This window comes from Rhinoderma darwinii, chromosome 9 (genome assembly GCF_050947455.1).
Source record: "Rhinoderma darwinii isolate aRhiDar2 chromosome 9, aRhiDar2.hap1, whole genome shotgun sequence".
In the NCBI taxonomy this organism is placed as follows: domain Eukaryota; kingdom Metazoa; phylum Chordata; class Amphibia; order Anura; family Rhinodermatidae; genus Rhinoderma; species Rhinoderma darwinii.
Window position 1 is genome coordinate 61,476,807 of NC_134695.1, and position 20,676 is coordinate 61,497,482.

Sequence of the window (20,676 nt, forward strand, 5' to 3'; positions counted from 1 at the left end):
CAGAAAAAAACGAAAAACTGGTCGCTAGATCCGTCGCATGACGGAAACCAACGGCACCAGACGGAACCCATTGGTTTTAATGCGTTCCATAAAGTTTCCACTATGGTGTCCGTAATTTATTCAGCAACTAAGGAATCTGCAAAGGAGGCCCCTAACCAAGCCTCCGACACAGATGTAAACAGAGCCTAAGCCCGACAAGAACATATAAGAAATATGCCGGTTTTGTATATAGGATGGGTGCAAAACAGAGGCAGAAAAGCAAGCTGCTGCTATTGCCCATCTATCTGGAGGAGGAGTCACTTTACAACTACATCCATTCATAGAATTTATTTATAATATACAAAGTTGAAATAAAATCCAGTCAATTTTTTCTTAAATCAATCCTACAATTACGCAGAAACCGCGTCGGAATCAGCGTCAAAAAACGTCCGATACCGCCTCTGCTCTTTCTTGCCGGGGTTCCACCTCTGAAATCCCATTGAAATCAATCGGAGGCAGAGAAAGCGTTTTTCGCCCGCGGCGCTCAATGGTCGCCGAAAAAAACACGGCAAGGAAGTGCAAGCAGGTCAAAATCTGCCTCAAAATGCCCGGATTTTTCAGCCTGCAAAAAAACTCAGTGTGAACAGGGCCGTAGAAAGACAAAGCGGATAGATACATAATTTACAAAGTTACCTGTGCTCGGTCAATCCTATAGAAGCGATCGGCTGTGGTGGCTGCAGGAGAAGATAGATAGGCACTGGTTTACGAAAAAATATTAAAGATCATAAAATACAAGTAAAGCAGGTGCAGATTCTTCCGAACTCTCCATGTATTCTATGTGTGTACTCCTTTGACCACCACCTTATAGTTTATATACACATATACTTTAAATAAGTTGAGTAACTATGTAAATATTACAGGACTTATCTTGTATGAGTTACAGCCTGTATCATACTCCAGAGCCACATTCAGAATTCTGCTTGTTGCTATTGGAAACAGTCGCCAAAGCTTGTCGTCAGACACCCCCCAAACAGTTGATCTGAGCTCCCATAACACAGGGCAGCAGTTCGTTTCTCTTATATCAGTTACTGCAGACACTGCCTGGTGTGTAGACTACACTTCCCAGAATGCAAGTCTTCAGAGCAAGCTATGTGCAAACATTGAGCACGCAAGGAATGCTGGGAGATTTCAGCTCTGAAGCTTGCAGGACTGTGAATGCAGCTTCGGACTATAATACAGACTGTAAATCAGGATTAGGACAAGATAAGTAACGTAATGTATTTTTCAAAGTTACACAACTTTTAAGTAGATTTACTTTATACATTAACATGATGTTGAAAGGGCAACATACACTTTAACCATTTAATTAATATTATGTTAAGCAATTCATCCCTTCTTTGCACTCAGTTCTGTGCTTCCAGTTTTGTGTGGCATATAGGTGACATATCGATACAGGTTAATACTCACAATCCAAGAAGCACCATTTTGGAGACAGTTTCTGTGAGGACACAGTTTGAGGTCTGTTCGTTCCATCCTCCTGAATAATTAAAAACAATATTCACTATATACTCAGGCATATAAGGAAAACCAATAAGAAGGGAAACATTTAATTCTTTATAGTACAGTCTCCCATATTATATTTAATAGTCCTCTACATAGAGAGATAGTAGCCGGCTACCTGAAGCCTCCAATAGAGGGAGCTTAAAAGCGGACTACATACTGCAGTACGTTCTTAAGCTCCCTCTAGTGGCGGCTGCAGGCAGCCACAATTTTATCTTTATTAATGCAATGGGTTTGGAGTGCTGTATCAGAAAAGCGGCGCTCTGACCTCTATATAGATATATTAAAGAGGTATTACCATCTCAGGCATGTATGGCATAATTACAGAATATACCATAAATGTCTGATAGATATGGGTCCCAGCTCTGGGACCCGCATCTATCTCAAGATCTGGGCTCCCTCGTTCCCACCGGGTGAGATGGCCGCCAAATCCATATGGGAAATCGGTGCAGAGGTGGTCGGGGTTATGGAAACAGCCAAGCTCAATGAGTTACACAGTTTCCGTAACTCCCATAGAAGTGAATGGAAATCCCGCAAACCGCGTAGCACAGCAAGCAATGCCGTTTCCCCAATTTGAGTGTATGCGGTAGCCAGCGGCTTTGAAAACTTTAACCAGCACAAAATTTTAAGCCTCCAGGGGTGGACACTCACTTTAAGGTTATGTTTAAACTATTTTGAGACACTGCCTACGGAGGTAACTGCAGTCACGGCTCCACATGCATCACCCCAAAACACCATTTTCCGTGTACATCTAAATAAAATCTACATACGATGTTGTGTTTTGTAAATATATTGTTCTACTTGTCTATGTATTAGAGCCTATTGTATCCACAGCTGCATTCATAATTCTGCAGGCAGCTGATCTCACATATCACGTCAACCCCTGCTGAATATCTGAACGTCTGACCATATAATACCTAAGCTGGGCATGCACACAAAGCTTTTGGACCCCAGGCAGACTTCTGTTAAGCTAAATTTGTGTGTAACTGATCAATCAGACTGTCACATCTACCAGAAAATGTATCTGATCGGCATAACAATTTTCGTCAATCTCAATTCCCACTGTGATTGTCTCTCTTGAGGTGGAATAAGTTTATTTTGCTCTGATATGAAAATACTTTTTTTCTGTATAACTGCACAAATCCTTACAAATTCTATATATCTGGGTGGATAAACTTCGACCAGACACCTGCATTGGTCTGAATGGAGACCAAAATTGACGAAACCTTATTTGCATTTCAGGAAGTGTAATCTATACGCCAGGTATCGTACTGTAATCTGATGTAGTAAAAGAAAAACCTAGCCCCTCTAAAATGCATTGCAGCACATGGCGCTGCATTATCACAGCTCTGCCAGATTGTTGTGGGTGTGTCTGTCGACAAACAATTGACTGTTTCCAAATGCAACCAGCAGAATTGTGAATGCAGCTCTGGGATATAATATAGGCTTTAAATCAAGATAGGTACAGCAAAATTCCACAACTTTTTTTATGTAGATTATATCTACCAAAAGGTGAATATACACTTTAACATTTAAAAAATAATAATCCATTAGGGGCATATTTAAGAGCATGCATACAAAGTTCTCAAGGAAAGTGCCAAAAACACATAACACATACACACAAGGCACAATATGACACATGCTGCACAACTGACACCTTGTTGCTCCACACACCTTCAGGTCAAGACGCTGCAAGATTGTGGGGTACGTAGGAAAATCCTGGGAATAAAAAGTGATGTCACCTTAACCCTCAGTCTCTTGATATGACAACCTTGTGCGATCTTGTGAAGGTAAATGTACTTTACTATACTTGAACCCAATAGTTGGTTTTCTGTTTTTAGATTCATACATTAACTACAGATGTAGCAGAGTTCTATGCGTATACTATGTAAGTATTGCAAAGAATCAGATTTTGTGGGGTGTAAAGAGGGGTTAAAAAAACAAAAACGTAAAAGACTAAAACAAACAAAAAGTGCTGGACATGATGAAAGGATTATCAAACGACAGGTCAAACACAGACAGCGCGGGACTGAACAAACCGGCGGCACGGAGTGGTGGGAAGGCGGGGAGTATATTGAAAACGTTATTATTTTACAGTTTTAGTCCAATAGAAAACTTTATTTTATTTTGGACCGAATCAATAGCGTAGTCGACTGCGCTATTGATTCCGTCAAAACGACGGAACCCTGTCACAACGGTGACAAGACAGAAACCATTAGCTAGGTTTCCGTCACCATTGAGTTCAATGGTGAGGGAAACGGAAGCTTAGGTTTCTGTTTGACTGTCCGCTGAGGGAGTTGACCCGACGGAAACCTCAGACGGAACCCCTCAGTGGAAACGAACGCTGATGTGAACAGGCCCTTACCCTTCTCCATGGGAAAACCGAGGCCAGCTAAGTGCTATCCCTAAGACTAGTACCACCTGATAAGTTTAGAAGAACAGTTTCTGCACATTATTATGCAGTATGCCATTGACTATCTGGTGCTGAATGGTTTTTAGAGGGGTTGTCCAGGTTTAGAAAAAAAAAAAAGGCTGCATTTATTTAAAAAATAGCGCCACTGTTGTCCATGGGTTGTGTCTGGTACTGCAGCTCAGTCACAAAAGTCTTAAAGGTTTTCCAATCCAGGTTTAGCGCCCATCATATTTTCTGAATCTTTACCAAGAAACAGCTGAGCCCTTAAAACTTTCTTTGGCAACCCCTTCTATTAGCTTCTCTACGTCTGCAGAATAAAATTGAATCCACCATTAGTCTAAATATAATTCTGTTTTTTAGGAAAAAGAGGGGAAAAAAAAAAAGGTGTTTGCAAAGAAAAGTGATGATTTCTATAGGGCAAAGTGTTGCTCAAGTTGTATTTCCGGCAATGTGAAGGACAAGGTGTCACTGTAGCCGGTTCCCTGTCGAGCGCTCGGGATTATGCGCCAAGTTAAATAAATCTAAATCCATTTGAGATGACCTCAGCGCTCAGGAGGGAGAGGGGGATTGATGGGAGAAATAAAGTGGCGGTTTTGGGATTCTGCCACATAAAACAGCTCAGTCTGGAATAATGTGCAATACAAATTATTTCCATGATGTCAGTGCGTCCCTGCAGGGTTCTTGAGTGACGTATGTGCAACTGGGCACCAGGACACTGAAAGTTTGCGAGCCATGGCATCTCCCTGCAGGGATTGATACGCAGTTTATGGGATATGCTTCCTGCAAGAACAAGTAACAAGTATGGTACACAGGAAAGAGGTTCATAGAGAATAGCAGTAAATCCAAAGGTCGAAAGCCCTTGTAAAACTACCACTGCCAGCATGTCAGTGGATGATTAAAGTTATAGTTTCTCTACAGCACGGGAGCCAGAATTTGCCTAATCTAACCTAGTAGTCTCCACTCTGTTGCTTTCCAGCTGTTGCAAAATTACAACTCTGAGCATACCCTGACAGTATGTACTCTCCCGATCAACTCCCAAGGAGATGCCGCGAGAGAGTAATGCATTGCACACCGTGGCTGCCAGTGATCGACACAATCAGTGGTCATCTCCCTGGGTACCATGGAGGCTCAATTGTAAGAATTGTTGACTTGGGTTCAAATCTGAGAAAGGGCAACATCTGCATGGGGTTTGTATGCTCTGCCGGTGTTTGCGTGGGTTTTTCCCAGATTCTCAGGTTTCCTTTCACACTCCAAAAACAGGCTCATAAGTGAATTGGCTTTCTATGAAACTGGCCTTTATGTGTGTGTCTGAGATAGGGAGATTAGATTCCGAACCCTATTGGGGACAGTGAATGTTGAAAATCAGTTTGCAGAATATTTTGGCACTATAAAAAGGCCGCTTGCACACAACCGTAATTTTGATCCGCAATTATGAACCTTACTTGCAGATCAAAATATGGATCCATTCATCTCTATGGCGCAAGGACACATTCCTGTATATTTGCGTGAAGGTGTCTGGGCCGTAGAAAAATCCCGCCAAAAATTGGACATGTCCTATTTTTTTTAATTTGCGGACCGTGCTCCTATACTTTATAATGGGAGTACGGCCTGCAAATGCGACAGTCTGCGGCCGTCCGTGCCTGTAATCACGGACCAGGATCACGGGCACGACTGTGTACAGGAAATAAATATCCACTGGCAACGATACAAAAATGCAAAATGTATAATCTTCGGGCACCAGGCAGATGCGTGTAAAGGCATATAGAGCCTACATGCGCAACTAGGATGTGTAGGTAGTACTAGTGTCTGTATTTATGTTTGCTCTGCTGTGCATGTACACTACCGTTCAAAAGTTTGGGGTCACCCAGACAATTTTGTGTTTTCCATGAAAACTCACACTTATATTTATCAAATGAGTTGCAAAATGACTAGAAAATATAGTCAAGACATTGACAAGGTTAGAAATAATGATTTTTATTTGAAATAATAATTTTCTCCTTCATAGCACTCAGATGGATGAATGCTCGACCCCCTACCAAAGCAATGTGGATCCAACTGGTAAACACGGCTATACCTTATGAACGTATAATGTATCTTCATAGAAACCGACCTGAAAAATTCAACTGGATCTGGGATAGTTGGTGCAACTCGGATCTTACGTCCTACTCCGGGACGGAGCTATCAGAGGGGTTCACACATGAGCATTACCGACCTATTCTGATCTAGGTGGGGTCGTGGGTAATTGATTGATCGTTATTACAGGGGGTGTTACTCTCTTTCCTTGCTCCTTTATTTGATTATTTTGGGAATACGCATACTATATTGGGACAGAAATGTAGCTGGCAAGAATTCGATAAAAGAGATGTATCTTTCTTCTTTTCCTTTTTTCCTTTTTTATTTTTCTCTATTTTGTTTTGTTTTATTTCATAAAAGTGTTATGAATCTTGTTAAATATTTAAAAGCGATAATTAACAGTTTTGTATATGCCTATATTATGGACATATCCGCTGTGCGGGGGTCCTGCAGTTTACTGTGTTTATATGTCTCCTTCAATAAACTGAGTTTAAAAAAAAATTAAAAAAAATTTCTCCTTCAAACTTTGCTTTGGTCTTGGAATGCTCCATTTGCAGCAATTACAGCATTGCAGACCTTTGGCATTCTAGGTGTTAATTTGCTGAGGTAATCGGGAGAAATTTCCCCCCATGCTTCCAGAAGCCCCTCCCACAAGTTGGATTGGCTTGATGGACACTTCTTGCGTACCATACGGTCAAGCTGCTCCCACAACAGCTCTATGGGGTTGAGATCTGGTGACTGCGCTGGCCACTCCATTACAGATAGAATACCAGCTGCCTGCTTCTTCCCTAAATAGTTCTTGCATCATTTGGAGGTGTGCTTTGGGTCATTGTCCTGTTGTAGGATGAAATTGGCTCCAATCAAGCGCTGTCCACACGGTATGGCATGGCGTTGCAAAATGGAGTGATAGCCTTCCTTATTCAAAATCCCTTTTACCTTGTACAAATCTCCCACTTTACCAGCACCAAAGCAACCCCAGACCATCACATTACCTCCACCATGCTTGACAGATGGCGTCAGGCACTCTTCCAGAATCTTTTCAGTTGTTCTGCGTCTCACAAATGTACTTCTGTTCGTCTGTCCATAACACTTTTTTCCAATCTTCCTCTGTCCAATGTCTGTGTGCATTTGCCCATATTAATCTTTTCCTTTTATTAGCCAGTCTCAGATATGGCTTTTTCTCTGCCACTCTGCCCTGAAGGCCAGCATCCCGGAGTCGCCTCTTCACTGTAGACGTTGACACTGGCGTTTTGCGGGTACTATTTAATGAAGCTGCCAGTTGAGGACCTGTGAGGCGTCTATTTCTCAAACTAGAGACTCTAATGTACTTGTCTTGTTGCTCAGTTGTGCAGCGGGGCCTCCCACTTCTCTTTCTACTCTGGTTAGAGCCTGTTTGTGCTGTCCTCTGAAGGGAGTAGTACACACCGTTGTAGGAAATCTTCAGTGTCTTGGCAATTTCTCGCATGGAATAGCCTTCATTTTTAAGAACAAGAATAGACTGTCGAGTTTCACATGAAAGCTCTCTTTTTCTAGCCATTTTGAGAGTTTAATCGAACCCATTAGGCTGGGTTCACACGACCTATTTTCAGACGTATACGAGGCGTTTTTTGCCTCGTTTTACGTCTGAAAATACGTCTCAAATACGTTGTCAAACATCTGCCCATTACTTTCTATGGGTATAACACTGTATTGTTCCCACGACGCGTAATTTTACGCGTCGTACGGCAATTACGACGCGTAAAATTACGCCTCATAAAAAGAAGTGCAGGACACTTCTTTGGACGTTTTTGGAGCTGTTTTCTCATAGACTCCAATGAAAACAGCTCCAAAAACGGACGTAAAAAACGCAGCGAAAAATGCAGCGAAAAACGCGAGTTGCTCAAAAAACGTCTGAAAAGCAGGGGATGTTTTCCCTTGAAAACAGCTCTGTATTTTCAGACGTTTTTGGTCACTACGTGTGCACATACCCTAAATGTAATGCTCCAGATTCTCAACTAGCTCAAAGGAAGGGCAGTTTTATAGCTCCTCTAAACAGCAAAACGGTTTACAGCGGTGCTAACATAATCGCACAAGGGTTTTCAAGTGTTTTCTAATCATCCATTAGCCTTCTAACACAGTTAGCAAACACAATGTACCATTAGAACACTGGAGTGATGGTTGCTGGAAATGGGCCTCTATACACCTATGTAGATATTGCATTAAAAACCAGACGTTTGCAGCTAGAATAGTCATTTAGCACATTAACAATGTATAGAGTGTATTTCTGATTAATTTAATGTTATCCTCATTGAAAAAAACTGGCTTTTCTTTCAAATATAAGGAAATTTCGAAGTGACCCTAAACTTTTGAACGGTAGTGTATAGCTGCCCTAACACACACAATGCCGTTAGCAGAGGTAGCACACCCGACATCTGGCAGCAAGTGAAGCAGAATAGGCGCGCGTCAACATCATGCGTGCGTCAGCAGGACATATGGTTCAATTTCGAGGTATTTTAAGCTGCGTTCATATGCGGTGGAAAATTTCCTCATAAGCATTTTATAATCCTGAATATACGATATATACTTTTCATGTAGACCATAGTGACAGAGACCCCTACACAGCGAGAATGAGAATTCAATTGGGTCATGGGCTGAGACTCCAGTGTCATGGCACATTACTGTGGGGGAGGATTCATTGTGTGGTACAAGCGGCACTTGCGTGACCTGTTGGAGCGGATTATATGCCCGTCCAAGTACCTTTTGCCAAGTACGGATGCAGCGGTTACATATTTAGAAGTTTTGAGGTTTCGGAGTTCGTGTAAGCAACTTCTAGCCAAGAGAGTTAATGCCAACATAGCAGTGCCCATATATACCCATAAATGCCGATTACAGAGCACAAGTGTGTGTGTGTACAGTAAATGCACGGCTGATTAGTATGTGTGTACAGCGTGTCCTTACCTCCTGGAGCTGCTGTATGTGTATACGACACGTCTCAAGATCACTGTCTCCAGGGACCACAATAACTCCCAGTGGGAGAGCTGCAATCACCAGAAAGGGAATAAAACAGGGAGTGAATTAAATAGAGACTAAAAGGAGGGGGTGGGTGGAATAAAAGGGGACAGAGGAGGAAAGAAGGGTATGGGGGAATGTTTTGAGGAGAAGACAAAAGGGGCATAAAGAAGAGGGAGAGCAAGGAAAACAAGGGCACAACACACATTTTCTATGTTGCATATTTTGCTTTACATTATCATTATACAAAGCAATCCAGAAACGAGCAGGAAAAGGAGAGAGGATTATAAAACAATCCAAGTGCTTTATATTATAGGAATATTAGTCCACACTTATCAACCAATGGCCCAGATAAAGGCCCTTTTACATGGGCCAATTATCGGGCAAATGCGCGTTCCCGATCATTGCTCTGTGTAAACAGGGCAACGATCAGCCGATGAATGAGCAAACGCTCGGTGATCGGCTGATCGTGTCGTTTATGCAGCAATAAATATTATCGTTGTCGGCAGCGCATCTTCCTGTGTAAACATGGAGACGCGCTGCCGACATTATAGAAATTTATGGGGACGAGCGATCGGAGTAACGACCGCTCGTCCCCATCCATAGCTCCGTGTTAAAGAAGCAAATGAGTGCCGATCAATGAGCGGTCTCATTTTTTGGCGCTCGTTTACATGTCCCATGTCGGGCTGTGTAAGAGGACCCCAACTTACAAGGCGTTAAGGGGGTTTTCCCATCATCATACGTCACATAGATAGGATATTTTTTAAATGTCTGATTAGGGGGAGCCGACTGCGAAGATCCTCGCTCATCCTGAGTACGGGTATTGACTATTTTCACCTCTCTCATTGACTATGATAAGAGTGATAGTGAACTCCATTTTTGAGATCAGTGGGGGTCCCAGCAGTTGGACTCCCACCAATGTACTTTGTGTAGCTCCGCTTAGTGTATGAGATTTCATGGTTGCCAGGCAGCCACATGTAACCTCCTGGTATAAACAAAAGACGAAAAGTGCCATACATTTTTCCCTCGGCGCTCCCCACTGTTGACAACTCCGAACAAAACTCGATTTAAGGTCCAAGAATTTTATTCTGTGTGTTTAAAAGCAAAGCGTTTCGAAGCTGGACTGGCTTCTTCATCAGACTTAACACCAGATTATATACCCTAGATGTTATGCCTGATGAAGAAGTCCGTCCGGCTTCGAAACGCTTTGCTTTTAAACACACACAATAAAATTCTTGGACCTTTAATCCCTTGAACGAAGTTTTGTTGAGTAACCAACATGTGCAAACGCAGTCACTGGAAGATATTGCGAGATCCACTGACGATCATAAAACGAGGGTAAGCCAAAAGTTCCCGATGTCTGCTGTCAGCGTAAACAAAAAATAATGTATGAAATATTGCATTTCAACATGCCCAAGCCTTTAGGCCCTTTTACACTGGGCAATTATCGGGCAAACAAGCGTTCATATAACGCTCATTGCAGATAATTGCCCTGTGTAAACAGGGGAGGGATCAGCAGATGAACGAGCAAACGATCGATCAACTGCTGGTCGTATCGTTTTAAAAAAGTAAAATATTATCGTTGTCGGCAGCACATCCCCCTGTGTAAACAGACGCGCTGCCGACATGATGATAATGTATGGGGACGAGTGATCGGAGTAACGACCGCTCGTCCCCATCCATAGCTCCGTGTGACAGGAGAAAGCGAGCGCCGATCAACGATTTGTCTCATTGATCGGCGGTTGTTGCACCGGCCAAAAATCGGCTGGTGTAAGAGGACCTTTTGTTTCCACAGGAAATAGGTGGTACCAGAGGTGTCTAGCAGCCACTTATCCCCTTATCTCAATAAATAAATATATATATAGGGGGCGAGTTATCAAATAGTTGTAAGTTGCATGGCCAGCTTTATGAGCGATCTGTGTACTGAGTGGGATGCTTGGGGGAGATTGTATGTAGCAAGTACAGACCGGCTCTAATCATATAACCTGCAACATCCTAATGACATCACCACTCTCAGGTTATAACAAGACCAGTCATCAGACATTGGCTGTCAGATATTATTATATGGAAATAAAACGTTTGTGACCTGTTGCTTTTCTGTGATCTAAAAAAAAGCTCAGGGACTTAAACAATTCTTCCAATATACACTGAGGCACAATTTTTCCATGGGTTATAAGGCAAAAGTACTTCCTATTAACTGAATACTGAGATGATGAGGTCACAAGTCTCCAACCATATTAGTTTTATGTGACTATAAAACTAGTTCATAAATATATATTGCACAGTAAATGGCTGCTGTAAATGAATAATGAGAAAGGGTAATAAACCCCTTCATAAAGTCTTCTAGACTGAACCCTTAAGGTCCTATTACACGGCCCAATATGGGCTGTGAAAACGAGCGCCGATCAATCAGACAGCTCGTTGATCAGCGTTTGTTTGCACCTTTCACAAAGAGCAATGATTGGATATGTATGGGGATGAGAAATTGTCACTATGATCGCTCGTCCCCATGTATTTCCATCATGTCGGCAGCACGTCTCCCTGTTTACACTGGGAGATCTGCTGCTGACAATAATAATATTTCGTGCTGCATAAACCACACGATGAGCTGATGAACGAGCGTTTGCTTGTTCATCGGCTGATCGTTGCCCTGTTTACACAGGGCAATGATCGGGAACGAGAGTTCATATGAACGCTCTTTTGCCTGATCATTGGCCCGTGTAAAAGGCCCTTTAAACTTTAGGTGTACAGAAAGAAAATGGGACGTTACATGTATGCAATACTCACAGGCTTCCCTCAGCTTCTCCTTGTCATAGTGCAAAGCCTCATAGTCATGCATGGAAATACGACTGACACGTAGACGCAATCTGTCCGGGACCGGCTGCTGACTAAACACAAATGCAAGTGTTGGAGGACTATTATGCGGTCTCAATTATTACCTTCCATGAAGCAGTTAAAGTGAAGCTCTGGTTTATAGACACATAACTATGGAATTGCATTATGAGCAATTGCCTAATACAATATCCACAAGAGTCCTTATAAGCTAGAGTGATTCTGATCGTATAGAAGAGAAGCGACAGGGATATAAAATTCCCATCCACTTCCTTGCGGGGGGGCTGTCGATAGAACTCAGATGCTGTGTATGGCAGTCTGCATACGGAGAGTATCATTTCTCAAATGGGTTATTGCATTACTTGTCAGTACATCGCAACAGCCAGTGTGTGCAATACACAATACAGGCCAACAATGACCGCCCCTGCAAGGAACCAAATGAGAAGTTAATTTCCCTGCCGCTACCCATCATCATATTAGAGAACAGCTCATAATGCCATTTCCGAACATATAGTTTCTTAAAACAAAGACTTCACTTCCAAGACAGGAATTCATTGATTTGGAAACAACAGCAAGATTATATGGAGTCTTGGCATATTATCAATGGATGTCTTCTAATGTGTGAAGACAGTGTCTCGACCCTTACTCATTAAGCAGAGGAATAGACGTCCGCCTCTTGGTTTTCTGAACAAGGTTGGCTTGGTTGCGTAGACTAATCTTCACTACAGAGGGTCCCAACTTGCATGGTTCACCGTCAACCTGCATGGGAATTGACTTGTACGTCCGTAACAGGACCTCCCGGCACTGATGTAATCGCTCACCATGTCCTCCAACCTGTAGAGCAGCCTGCAGGAAAAGGAGAGGATCACACCGAAGTGAGAGGAATAGAAAAAACTAATGATTGCACAGCAACAGGATATATTGTGTGATACCCACATAGTAAGCTGCCGGGTGTACATGCCTCAGTGTAAATGGCACGTCCAGCTATATACATCAAAATCCATGGCACCATCAAACTAGCTAGTTGGCTTCCATAAGATACTAGTAAATCCTGCTTCTGGTTATATATATATATATGAGATCAATGCTCTGGCATATTCAGCAATATAGACTATACAAATATATGGTATTACGAGGTACAACGGGCTTATCTTTTAGGACTTCATTCTGGGTATTGGCATCACAACCTAAGGCCCCATGCGCACGGCCGTGCCCGTAATCACGGCCCGCAACTGCAGGCACGGCTGGCCGCTGACAGCCGCCCGCATTTTCAGGCCGTGCACCCATACAAAGTATGGGAGCACGGCACGTAAAACATGAAAAAACGGACACGCTCCATAATTCCCGGCACAGTTCTTCCATCCGTAGCGATACGGAAAGGTGTCTGCGGCCAATAGAACTGAATGAGTCCGTAATTACGGACAATTTTTACGGTGGTGTGCATGGGGCCTAAGCCACTAGCGCATCCAATCTGTGGCTTATTAGCAAAGGAATACTTGGCATTACTAGAGATTGTAGCTTACACAGACATATCAGCTAATGTATAGGAGTGGACAGGGACGCTTATACACAATGTATGGCCCAGTAAAAAAAATATCATAGGTGAGCCCCCTACCTGAATGTATTCCTACCCTCCAACATTTGAAAAAGAGGCACAACCATCCTCTCCCCCACAGCTGCCCCCTTAAGTGCTCGCCACAGGGATGCTCTTCAGAGTGCCTCCCACTGATCCCCGCGAGTTTCAACGACAGATGCCCCTAAGGTGCCTGCCACAGAAGCCCCCAGAATGCTTTCCACAGATGGCCCCATTCTCACTCCCAGATGCCTCCTTCATAGTGCCTTAGCCTCAGAGGCTCTGCCACAGATGCCCCACAGAGTGCCTGCCACAGATGCCTCACAGGCTGGACTTAAGGGGGTTTTACACTGAGCGATTATTGTGCAATCGAGCGTTCATATATTGCCCATAATTGCCCTGTGTAGACAGGGCGGCGATCAGCAGATGAAAGTGCAAACGCTCAATCATCTGCTTATCGTATAGTTTTAAAAAAGTAAAATATTATCGTTGTCCGCAGCACATTTCCCTGTGTAATCACGTGCTGCCGACATGATAATAAGGTATGGGGATGAGCGATCGAAGTAAAGACCACTCATCCCCATCCACAGCTCCGTGTGACAGGAGCAAACGAGCGCCGATCAACGATACCTCGTTGATTGGCGCTCGCTGCACAGGCCGATTGTCGGCCGGTATAAAAGGCTCTTTAGCTTCTTCACTGCGTCTGACACCATAGGGGTCCTGGTTTAAGCGGCTTTGCATATGGAATCAAGGCAGCCATGAGAGTGGGCACTATTTTCAGACTGTGGCATTACCAGTTAAAGGAGAAGCATGCAATTGTCTGAATATAATATACACCGCTGCCATCTTGTGGGAGCATGTGTAATGACACCAGGCGATGAATCTTTTGGAATGTATTGTCCCACTATAACAATATAATGGACATATGTGGTACACTACAATCTCAAACCCTTACATGTATCACCACGCATGCTACCACAAAAATTACAAGTTGGGTGTATATACTGCATGCAGAACCTATATAAAGAATGTAAAGAAAAAAAACACTAGGTACAAACACAGCAAGTTGACTGTCACAAGGACAATTACAGTACCAATGATGCCATAGTGAAGCCAATCACTTCAATACATCCGTCATCATGCCTCTGAGGTTCAAAGTCATGGTGCTCACCAGGATTGCCCCACGGCATAGTGCCAGCACAGTACCTGTGTAGAGAAAAAAACAGAATAAGGGTATGTGCACACACACTAATTACGTCCGTAATTGACGGACGTATTTCGGTCGCAAGTCCCGGACCGAACACAGTGCAGGGAGCCGGGCTCCTAGCATCATACTTATGTACGATGCTAGGAGTCCCTGCCTCGCTGCCGGACAACTGTCCCGTACTGTAATCATGTTTTCAGTACGGGACAGTTGTCCTGCAGTGAGGCAGGGACTGCTAGCATCGTACATCACTATGATGCTAGGAGCCCGGCTTCCTGCACGGTGTTCGGTCCGGTACTTGCGGCCGAAATACGTCCGTCAATTACGGACGTAATTAGTGTGTGTGCACATACCCTAACCAACAGAATGAGTGCTAATGTTCAATGGAGATAATTAATTAAATAATGAGACAACTTTATGGAGAACCAGCTTATGTTTAATGCAGTGTGATACTTATGGATTTCTGAAAAGCTGATCAAAGTGTATGATGGCCGAGTCTGGCCGTGTTATTCTAAGGCCCTACCTCTTTATAAGGGCTCAAGCACACGGTGAAGCAATGGATCCTATACAGCGGCACAGAGTCACTATGGGTTAGTAACACTCTGTGCGCCACTGTATGGTGCCTCTGCAAGGCACTGTAATCTCCCCTAAAAACAAGGCCTCTAAGAGAGAATACCTCTGTAATATGGCAGAGATAGAACGTAAAAAAAAATCAGAGGCACACGGAGATACAGTATAGGCCCATAGAAGTCTAGGTGTGCCAAATAGAGCCATACAACACAGTCCCATAATAATACGGCCATGTACATGAGTCCTGACATGAAACACAGATTCCAGCAGACAAACTGCGAAAACATTTATAAAACCCGGTATATGGACAGTCACTACTTACCGAGGGATATTTAGAAACACCAAGCACTGTAACTTCAACTCCTGAATTTTAGCTGTTAGGTCGGTGCCGTCACACTGAAGATATATAAATGCACATATTAGGTGTAAATGAATAAAAAAAAATAATATTATATATGTGTATATATATATATATATTATATACACACACATAATTTTTTTTGCTTTGACAAATGAGTCATATTAAAATTTGCCAACGTATTTGCAAATAACTTGCCATTAAGAAAAGGAAAAAATAATAATTTTGCTTTAAAGCCTATGTACACATTTGAAATCGTTCTTTTTTTTTAAATAAAAATGTCTATCAGTGTGTTTTGTGCAACTTTCTAATTATTTTTTATTAAAAATTGTTTTTACTTTTTGAGATTCCGCTGCTTTGTATCCTGAATACAGAGCAGCTGTATCTAGCGCTGAATCCTGTATTCGTCAGATCAGCGGGACTGACGGGTTCAGTGTTTGGTAATCTATCACGTCTAAGTTATGGATTTACCGTTGATGTAAATCGATAGCAGCACGATCCTGCATGTGAGAGACACGAAAGACCCGCTGAAACTGAACCCGTCAGTCCTGCTGATCTGACGGATACAGGATTCAGCGCTAGATACAGCTGCTGTGTATACAAAGCAGCTGAATCTCAAAAAGTAAAAATATTTTTTAGTAAAATGTAATTCCAAAGTTGCACCAAACACACTATTAAAAAAAAAAAAAAAAAAAGTTTTCTAAAGTGTACATAGTCTTTATATATAATTAGCATTGCTATATAGCGCTGAAGGAACAATACATCCTTGTTTTTTTTCTTGCATTAATTTTTTGCTGAACCAATATATAAGTAATGATCAGGCGACTTACAACAACTCGGATGTGTTTGGCCAAATCTCGGGAGCTGCCAGTGAAGAAGTCTGAGAACGCGGTCTGGGTGAAAAGAGGGAATGACTGTTAAGTACTTGCAAGACCAAGAGTAAGACCATAAACAATAAGAGCAGGTAGACTTACCCCAGCATAGAACATCTTATTGCGGAATCGGCTATTAAATTTCTCAGGGTTAGCCTCTGAAGAAAGAAAAATACACGGACTACTCAAACCACACAAATAAATATATGTAATATTAAAAGACAAACAGTCTAGTATACAGCAGATAATACAAAGGAGATGTAGACGACTAGGATTCAAAGAAATTGTATCAAACCAGCAACCAACTGATCCAATTTCTCTAACCCCGGCGATCAGGGCCTATGGAAAGGGATTCATGTCATATTGACATGTCAGAAGTTTCGATTGGTGGGAGTCCGAGCACTGTGACCTTCACCAATCGCTAAAACGAAGCGGCAGAAGTGCTCGTGTGAGCGCTCAGCTACTTTGTTTCTGTTCGGCTTTTTCCGGAAGGCCGATGCATCGGAGTACGGGCTCAGACTTTCTATTGATCCCGTACACACCGCTACATTGATTTCCGGAAAAAGCAGACAGAAACGAAGCGGCTGAGCGCTCACATGGGCACTTCTGCCGCTTTGTTTTAGCGAATGGTGAAGGTCTCAGTGCTCGGACCCCCACCAATCCAAATTTCTGACATGTCAGAAGTTTGTTGAACGTTTAGTTGCCCTTTAAGTAATGTCACGTTTCATGGCTTCTCATAAGTCAATTGAAATTTGCCTTGAGCAGAAAGACTTTCCCTAGAAATGCTTTAATGGGTTGTACCATGATGAAATATTAAATTTCTCTGTTAAATCTCACAAAACATAAAAGTGTTTTGAGTGTGTCCAGACATTGGTGTTACATGGCGCCCCCTGGTGTTCACTTGATTCCTTTCTCGGAACGTTCACCTTTTATGTCCTGTGGCGGTGGACACGAATTCCCAGTAGCTCAGTCCCACTGTCCGGTTCCTCCTGTGCATGGACGGTGGATCGATTCATGTTATTGTGCCAGCCAATTAGAACTGGCGCAGTGGAAGTGGCTTCTTGTAACTGGCACTGAGCGTTTTAGGTGTGACTACGTGAGCTGCCTTACAGCCTCGGGCACTCATCTCTGCCATGTACATTTGTATGATAGATTACCCACAGAAATGCTCTGTTTGCAATAATCACTACGTGTAAGTGCGCTTTAATCCGGAAAGCAATATTCTGGAGCAAAATGAATTAATATGGTCCACAGCAATGTTTTCCAGGATGGGATCCAGGGAAATTGGTCAAGGGTTCCCAGAAAAACCACAATATATACAAGGTCCCCCCTCACCATGGGAAAAATGTTGGGAATTACTCGTCTACACAAAATATTCAGCTGCCGCATAGACACTTGGGTTGCAGACACGCACACGTATGCGACATTACCTCGGGACTCATGGAATTCCAAGGTGACACGAGCGTCAAATCCAAGGCTGAAGTAGTTATTGAACACGTCTAGAGGCAACTGTAGGAAAAGCAGATATTCTCGTCTTATACATACTCATGTAATCACTGTCTTATATGCAGATTTCTAATAACCCTGCCCCTTGTCTTATTCCACTACTGTATCTGTCGTCACTTACTTTATCTGCTGCTCCTTCTCCTCTTTCCTCTTCACAGGCTTCAAAGTTTCGTTCCACTTCCAAGTTCCACCTGTCTAACTGGACCACGGATCCCTCCTCCACGTGGCTCAGGATTTTGGAGAGGGGCTCATCTGTATAACCCTAGAGGAACAGTTGCACATACAGGATAAATGAGAATGTGAAGGAACACCATACTACATGACATACTCAGCCTACCGTGAGAGTAAGGATTACCCATTCTGTCAGATCACACCTCATTTTGGCGTGCAGCTGAGTGCGCGGTCATGGCCTATTATAGCAAAAAGGGGAATGTGGAATCACACCTCATTCTGGCACACGAGTGAAAGATCAAGGCCTATTCCAGCACATAGGAGAACTCCGAATCAAAGTATTCTAGCACGAAGAAGAATGAGGCAACACGTAGAAAATTGTGGGATGACTTATTCTAGCATACACAAGACTGTAAAGGGATTACGGTACAAATCAGTTTATAGACCATGTGAAGAAGTGTGGGATCACAGCTCATTCTATAGAATAAAAGACAAACTTAAAAAGGGGTCATTCAGTACCTAAGAATTGATGGCCTATCCTAAGGACAGACCATCAATATCTGATTGGTCGGGGTCTGACACACGAGACCCCTGTCGATCAGCTGTTGTATGAGCATTGTCGTATGAGAGCGGCTTCCCCTTCATTTTTTATCTGCTCGTACTGTGAGTCGCTGACACTTTTGTAGTGGCGGTTCACAGTATTACAGCCTTCTCCCCCTCACTTCAATGAGAGAAGGCTGTAGTACTCTGAAACGCCGCTACAAGTGTGTGTCGGCGATTCAAAGTACGAGCAGAAAAGGAATGAAGGGGGAAGTAGAACTCGTACGAGCGCTGCTGCCCCTTCAAAACAGCTGATTGTAGGGGTCCTGGGAGTCGGACTCTGACCTATCAAGTATTGATGGCCTATCCTGAGGAGAGGGTCTGGAAAACCCCTTTAAAGTTGCTGTCCACTATGGACAACTTTTTATGACCATAAACGGATGATAGGGTATCCCGCTGCTGGCACCCACAAAGATCAGCTCTTAACTGTGGAGGAATATAGCAGCAAGTGTTCAGTTTCCCTACAGCTCCACCACAGGGGAATTGAAGAATTGCACAGTTCCCAGCTAAATGAATGGACTGTCCATGTAATGTACGGACATGTTGGGTCCTCCAGAGAAGTAGATGCTCCGTATAGTTGCCCTCCACTCTGGTTTAGAGATTACGGTCCTGAAAAGAAGTCCTACTCAGAATCCCAAATAGAATATTTGAAAATGGTCTTTCTAAACCGGATAACCCTAATAATGGCTCATTGTGGCAGACAGGGGGTGTGGGATCATGCCATAAATGCGTAAGAAATATCTCTTTAAAGACAGCACTGGTGTACCCAGCTTATTATAATTACTACTTACCCCACCCCAGTTGAGTGTCCTAGCGAGGTCATTTCCTGTGCCGAGAGGGAGGATGGCAACAGGTGGAGGAGGAAAAAGGTGCAGCTGATCCAATACAGAGAGAATCCAGCCAACCTGTAAAAAAAAGAACAAATAATATATAGATTTTTTTTTTTTTAAATACTCAAAAGAGCAGACAATAAGTAGTTTAGAAACAAAAAACTATAATAAAGAGTCACATAATGATATTTGGGACAAGCGGCAACATTCTAATGCTGTAGGCCAGGCCTTGTAAAAGTGGGATTCAATTTCCGGACAAAATGAAGGCGGTAGATCTATTTCCCTGTATAAATAGGGAATTCATCAGGAAATAACAAACCCGATATGATGAGGATAATGTTGATGTAGATCTGAGTTCTGGAAAACAACAAGTGTTACACTCCGCAGTCTTAGGCTACGTTCACATCTGCGTCAGAGGCTTGCTGCGCTAATGTGTCCGGTGAAATCACGGACACCCCGACGGGACCCATTAAAGTAAATGTGTTTCCGTCGGCAACTGGCGGTGTCCATTGTGCAACGGAAGCGTTGGTTCAATCATTTCCTTGTTCTGCTCCTCTGACGGAGCAGAACACACCAATGCAGGTGTGAACAGGGCCTTATTTGTTCTGTCTCAACAGAACTCATCTAAACTTATCAGCTAAAAATCCCGCAGATGTATCTGGAGAAAAGAGAACAAGATAGGTGGCGGTACACGACGTCCCTGAACAATGCACAATAGTCAGGGAAACACGAGCTGAGATACACAAGACTCACAGTGCCATCACCTCCACACGCCAGGATACGCAACGATGGAACTTTCCGATACATCTCTAACCTGCCAAGAGATAAAAGGGAGATTGATGTGAGTATACTGTATACAATAAGATGCCTATAAACCATACAGGACACATCACAAACATTATACAATGCGTACGGTAGATGTCTCATATTCATAGCGCTAAATATCGCTAACATATACTAAGGGAAACGGCACCAGCACAGGCCCCTTATGTAAGAGCAACTTGCAGACAGCTCCCTGGAGATACACTAGGGCAGGCACAAGTGCCCCCAATAAGTGGCCTCCTCAAATAGATTAACATTGATGCCTCTTCATAGATGTTACCTTACATACTTCCTTGTATCCCTGACTAGTACTTTAGAGATACTG

The 20,676-nt window shown here is 43.0% G+C and overlaps 1 protein-coding gene across 5 annotated transcripts in view; it reads right to left on the reverse strand.

Moving 5' to 3' along the window:
• Window positions 1–20,676, reverse strand: part of DGKZ (diacylglycerol kinase zeta) — a 149,265-nt gene that overhangs the window by 17,457 nt on the left and 111,132 nt on the right. For 4 of the 5 annotated variants that reach the window (XM_075837927.1, XM_075837928.1, XM_075837925.1 and 1 more), the window contains 14 exons: window positions 20,283–20,343; window positions 19,491–19,604; window positions 18,050–18,190; window positions 17,853–17,931; window positions 16,525–16,580; window positions 16,381–16,443; window positions 15,515–15,588; window positions 14,513–14,624; window positions 12,492–12,691; window positions 11,801–11,901; window positions 8,963–9,042; window positions 3,214–3,258; window positions 1,447–1,516; window positions 673–713 (listed from right to left, as the gene is read on the reverse strand). In XM_075837927.1, the coding sequence (XP_075694042.1) occupies window positions 673–713; window positions 1,447–1,516; window positions 3,214–3,258; window positions 8,963–9,042; window positions 11,801–11,901; window positions 12,492–12,691; window positions 14,513–14,624; window positions 15,515–15,588; window positions 16,381–16,443; window positions 16,525–16,580; window positions 17,853–17,931; window positions 18,050–18,190; window positions 19,491–19,604; window positions 20,283–20,343 (1,237 nt within the window). The remainder of the gene's footprint in view (window positions 1–672; window positions 714–1,446; window positions 1,517–3,213; window positions 3,259–8,962; window positions 9,043–11,800; window positions 11,902–12,491; window positions 12,692–14,512; window positions 14,625–15,514; window positions 15,589–16,380; window positions 16,444–16,524; window positions 16,581–17,852; window positions 17,932–18,049; window positions 18,191–19,490; window positions 19,605–20,282; window positions 20,344–20,676) is intronic. The other variant, XM_075837926.1, reaches the window with a different exon arrangement.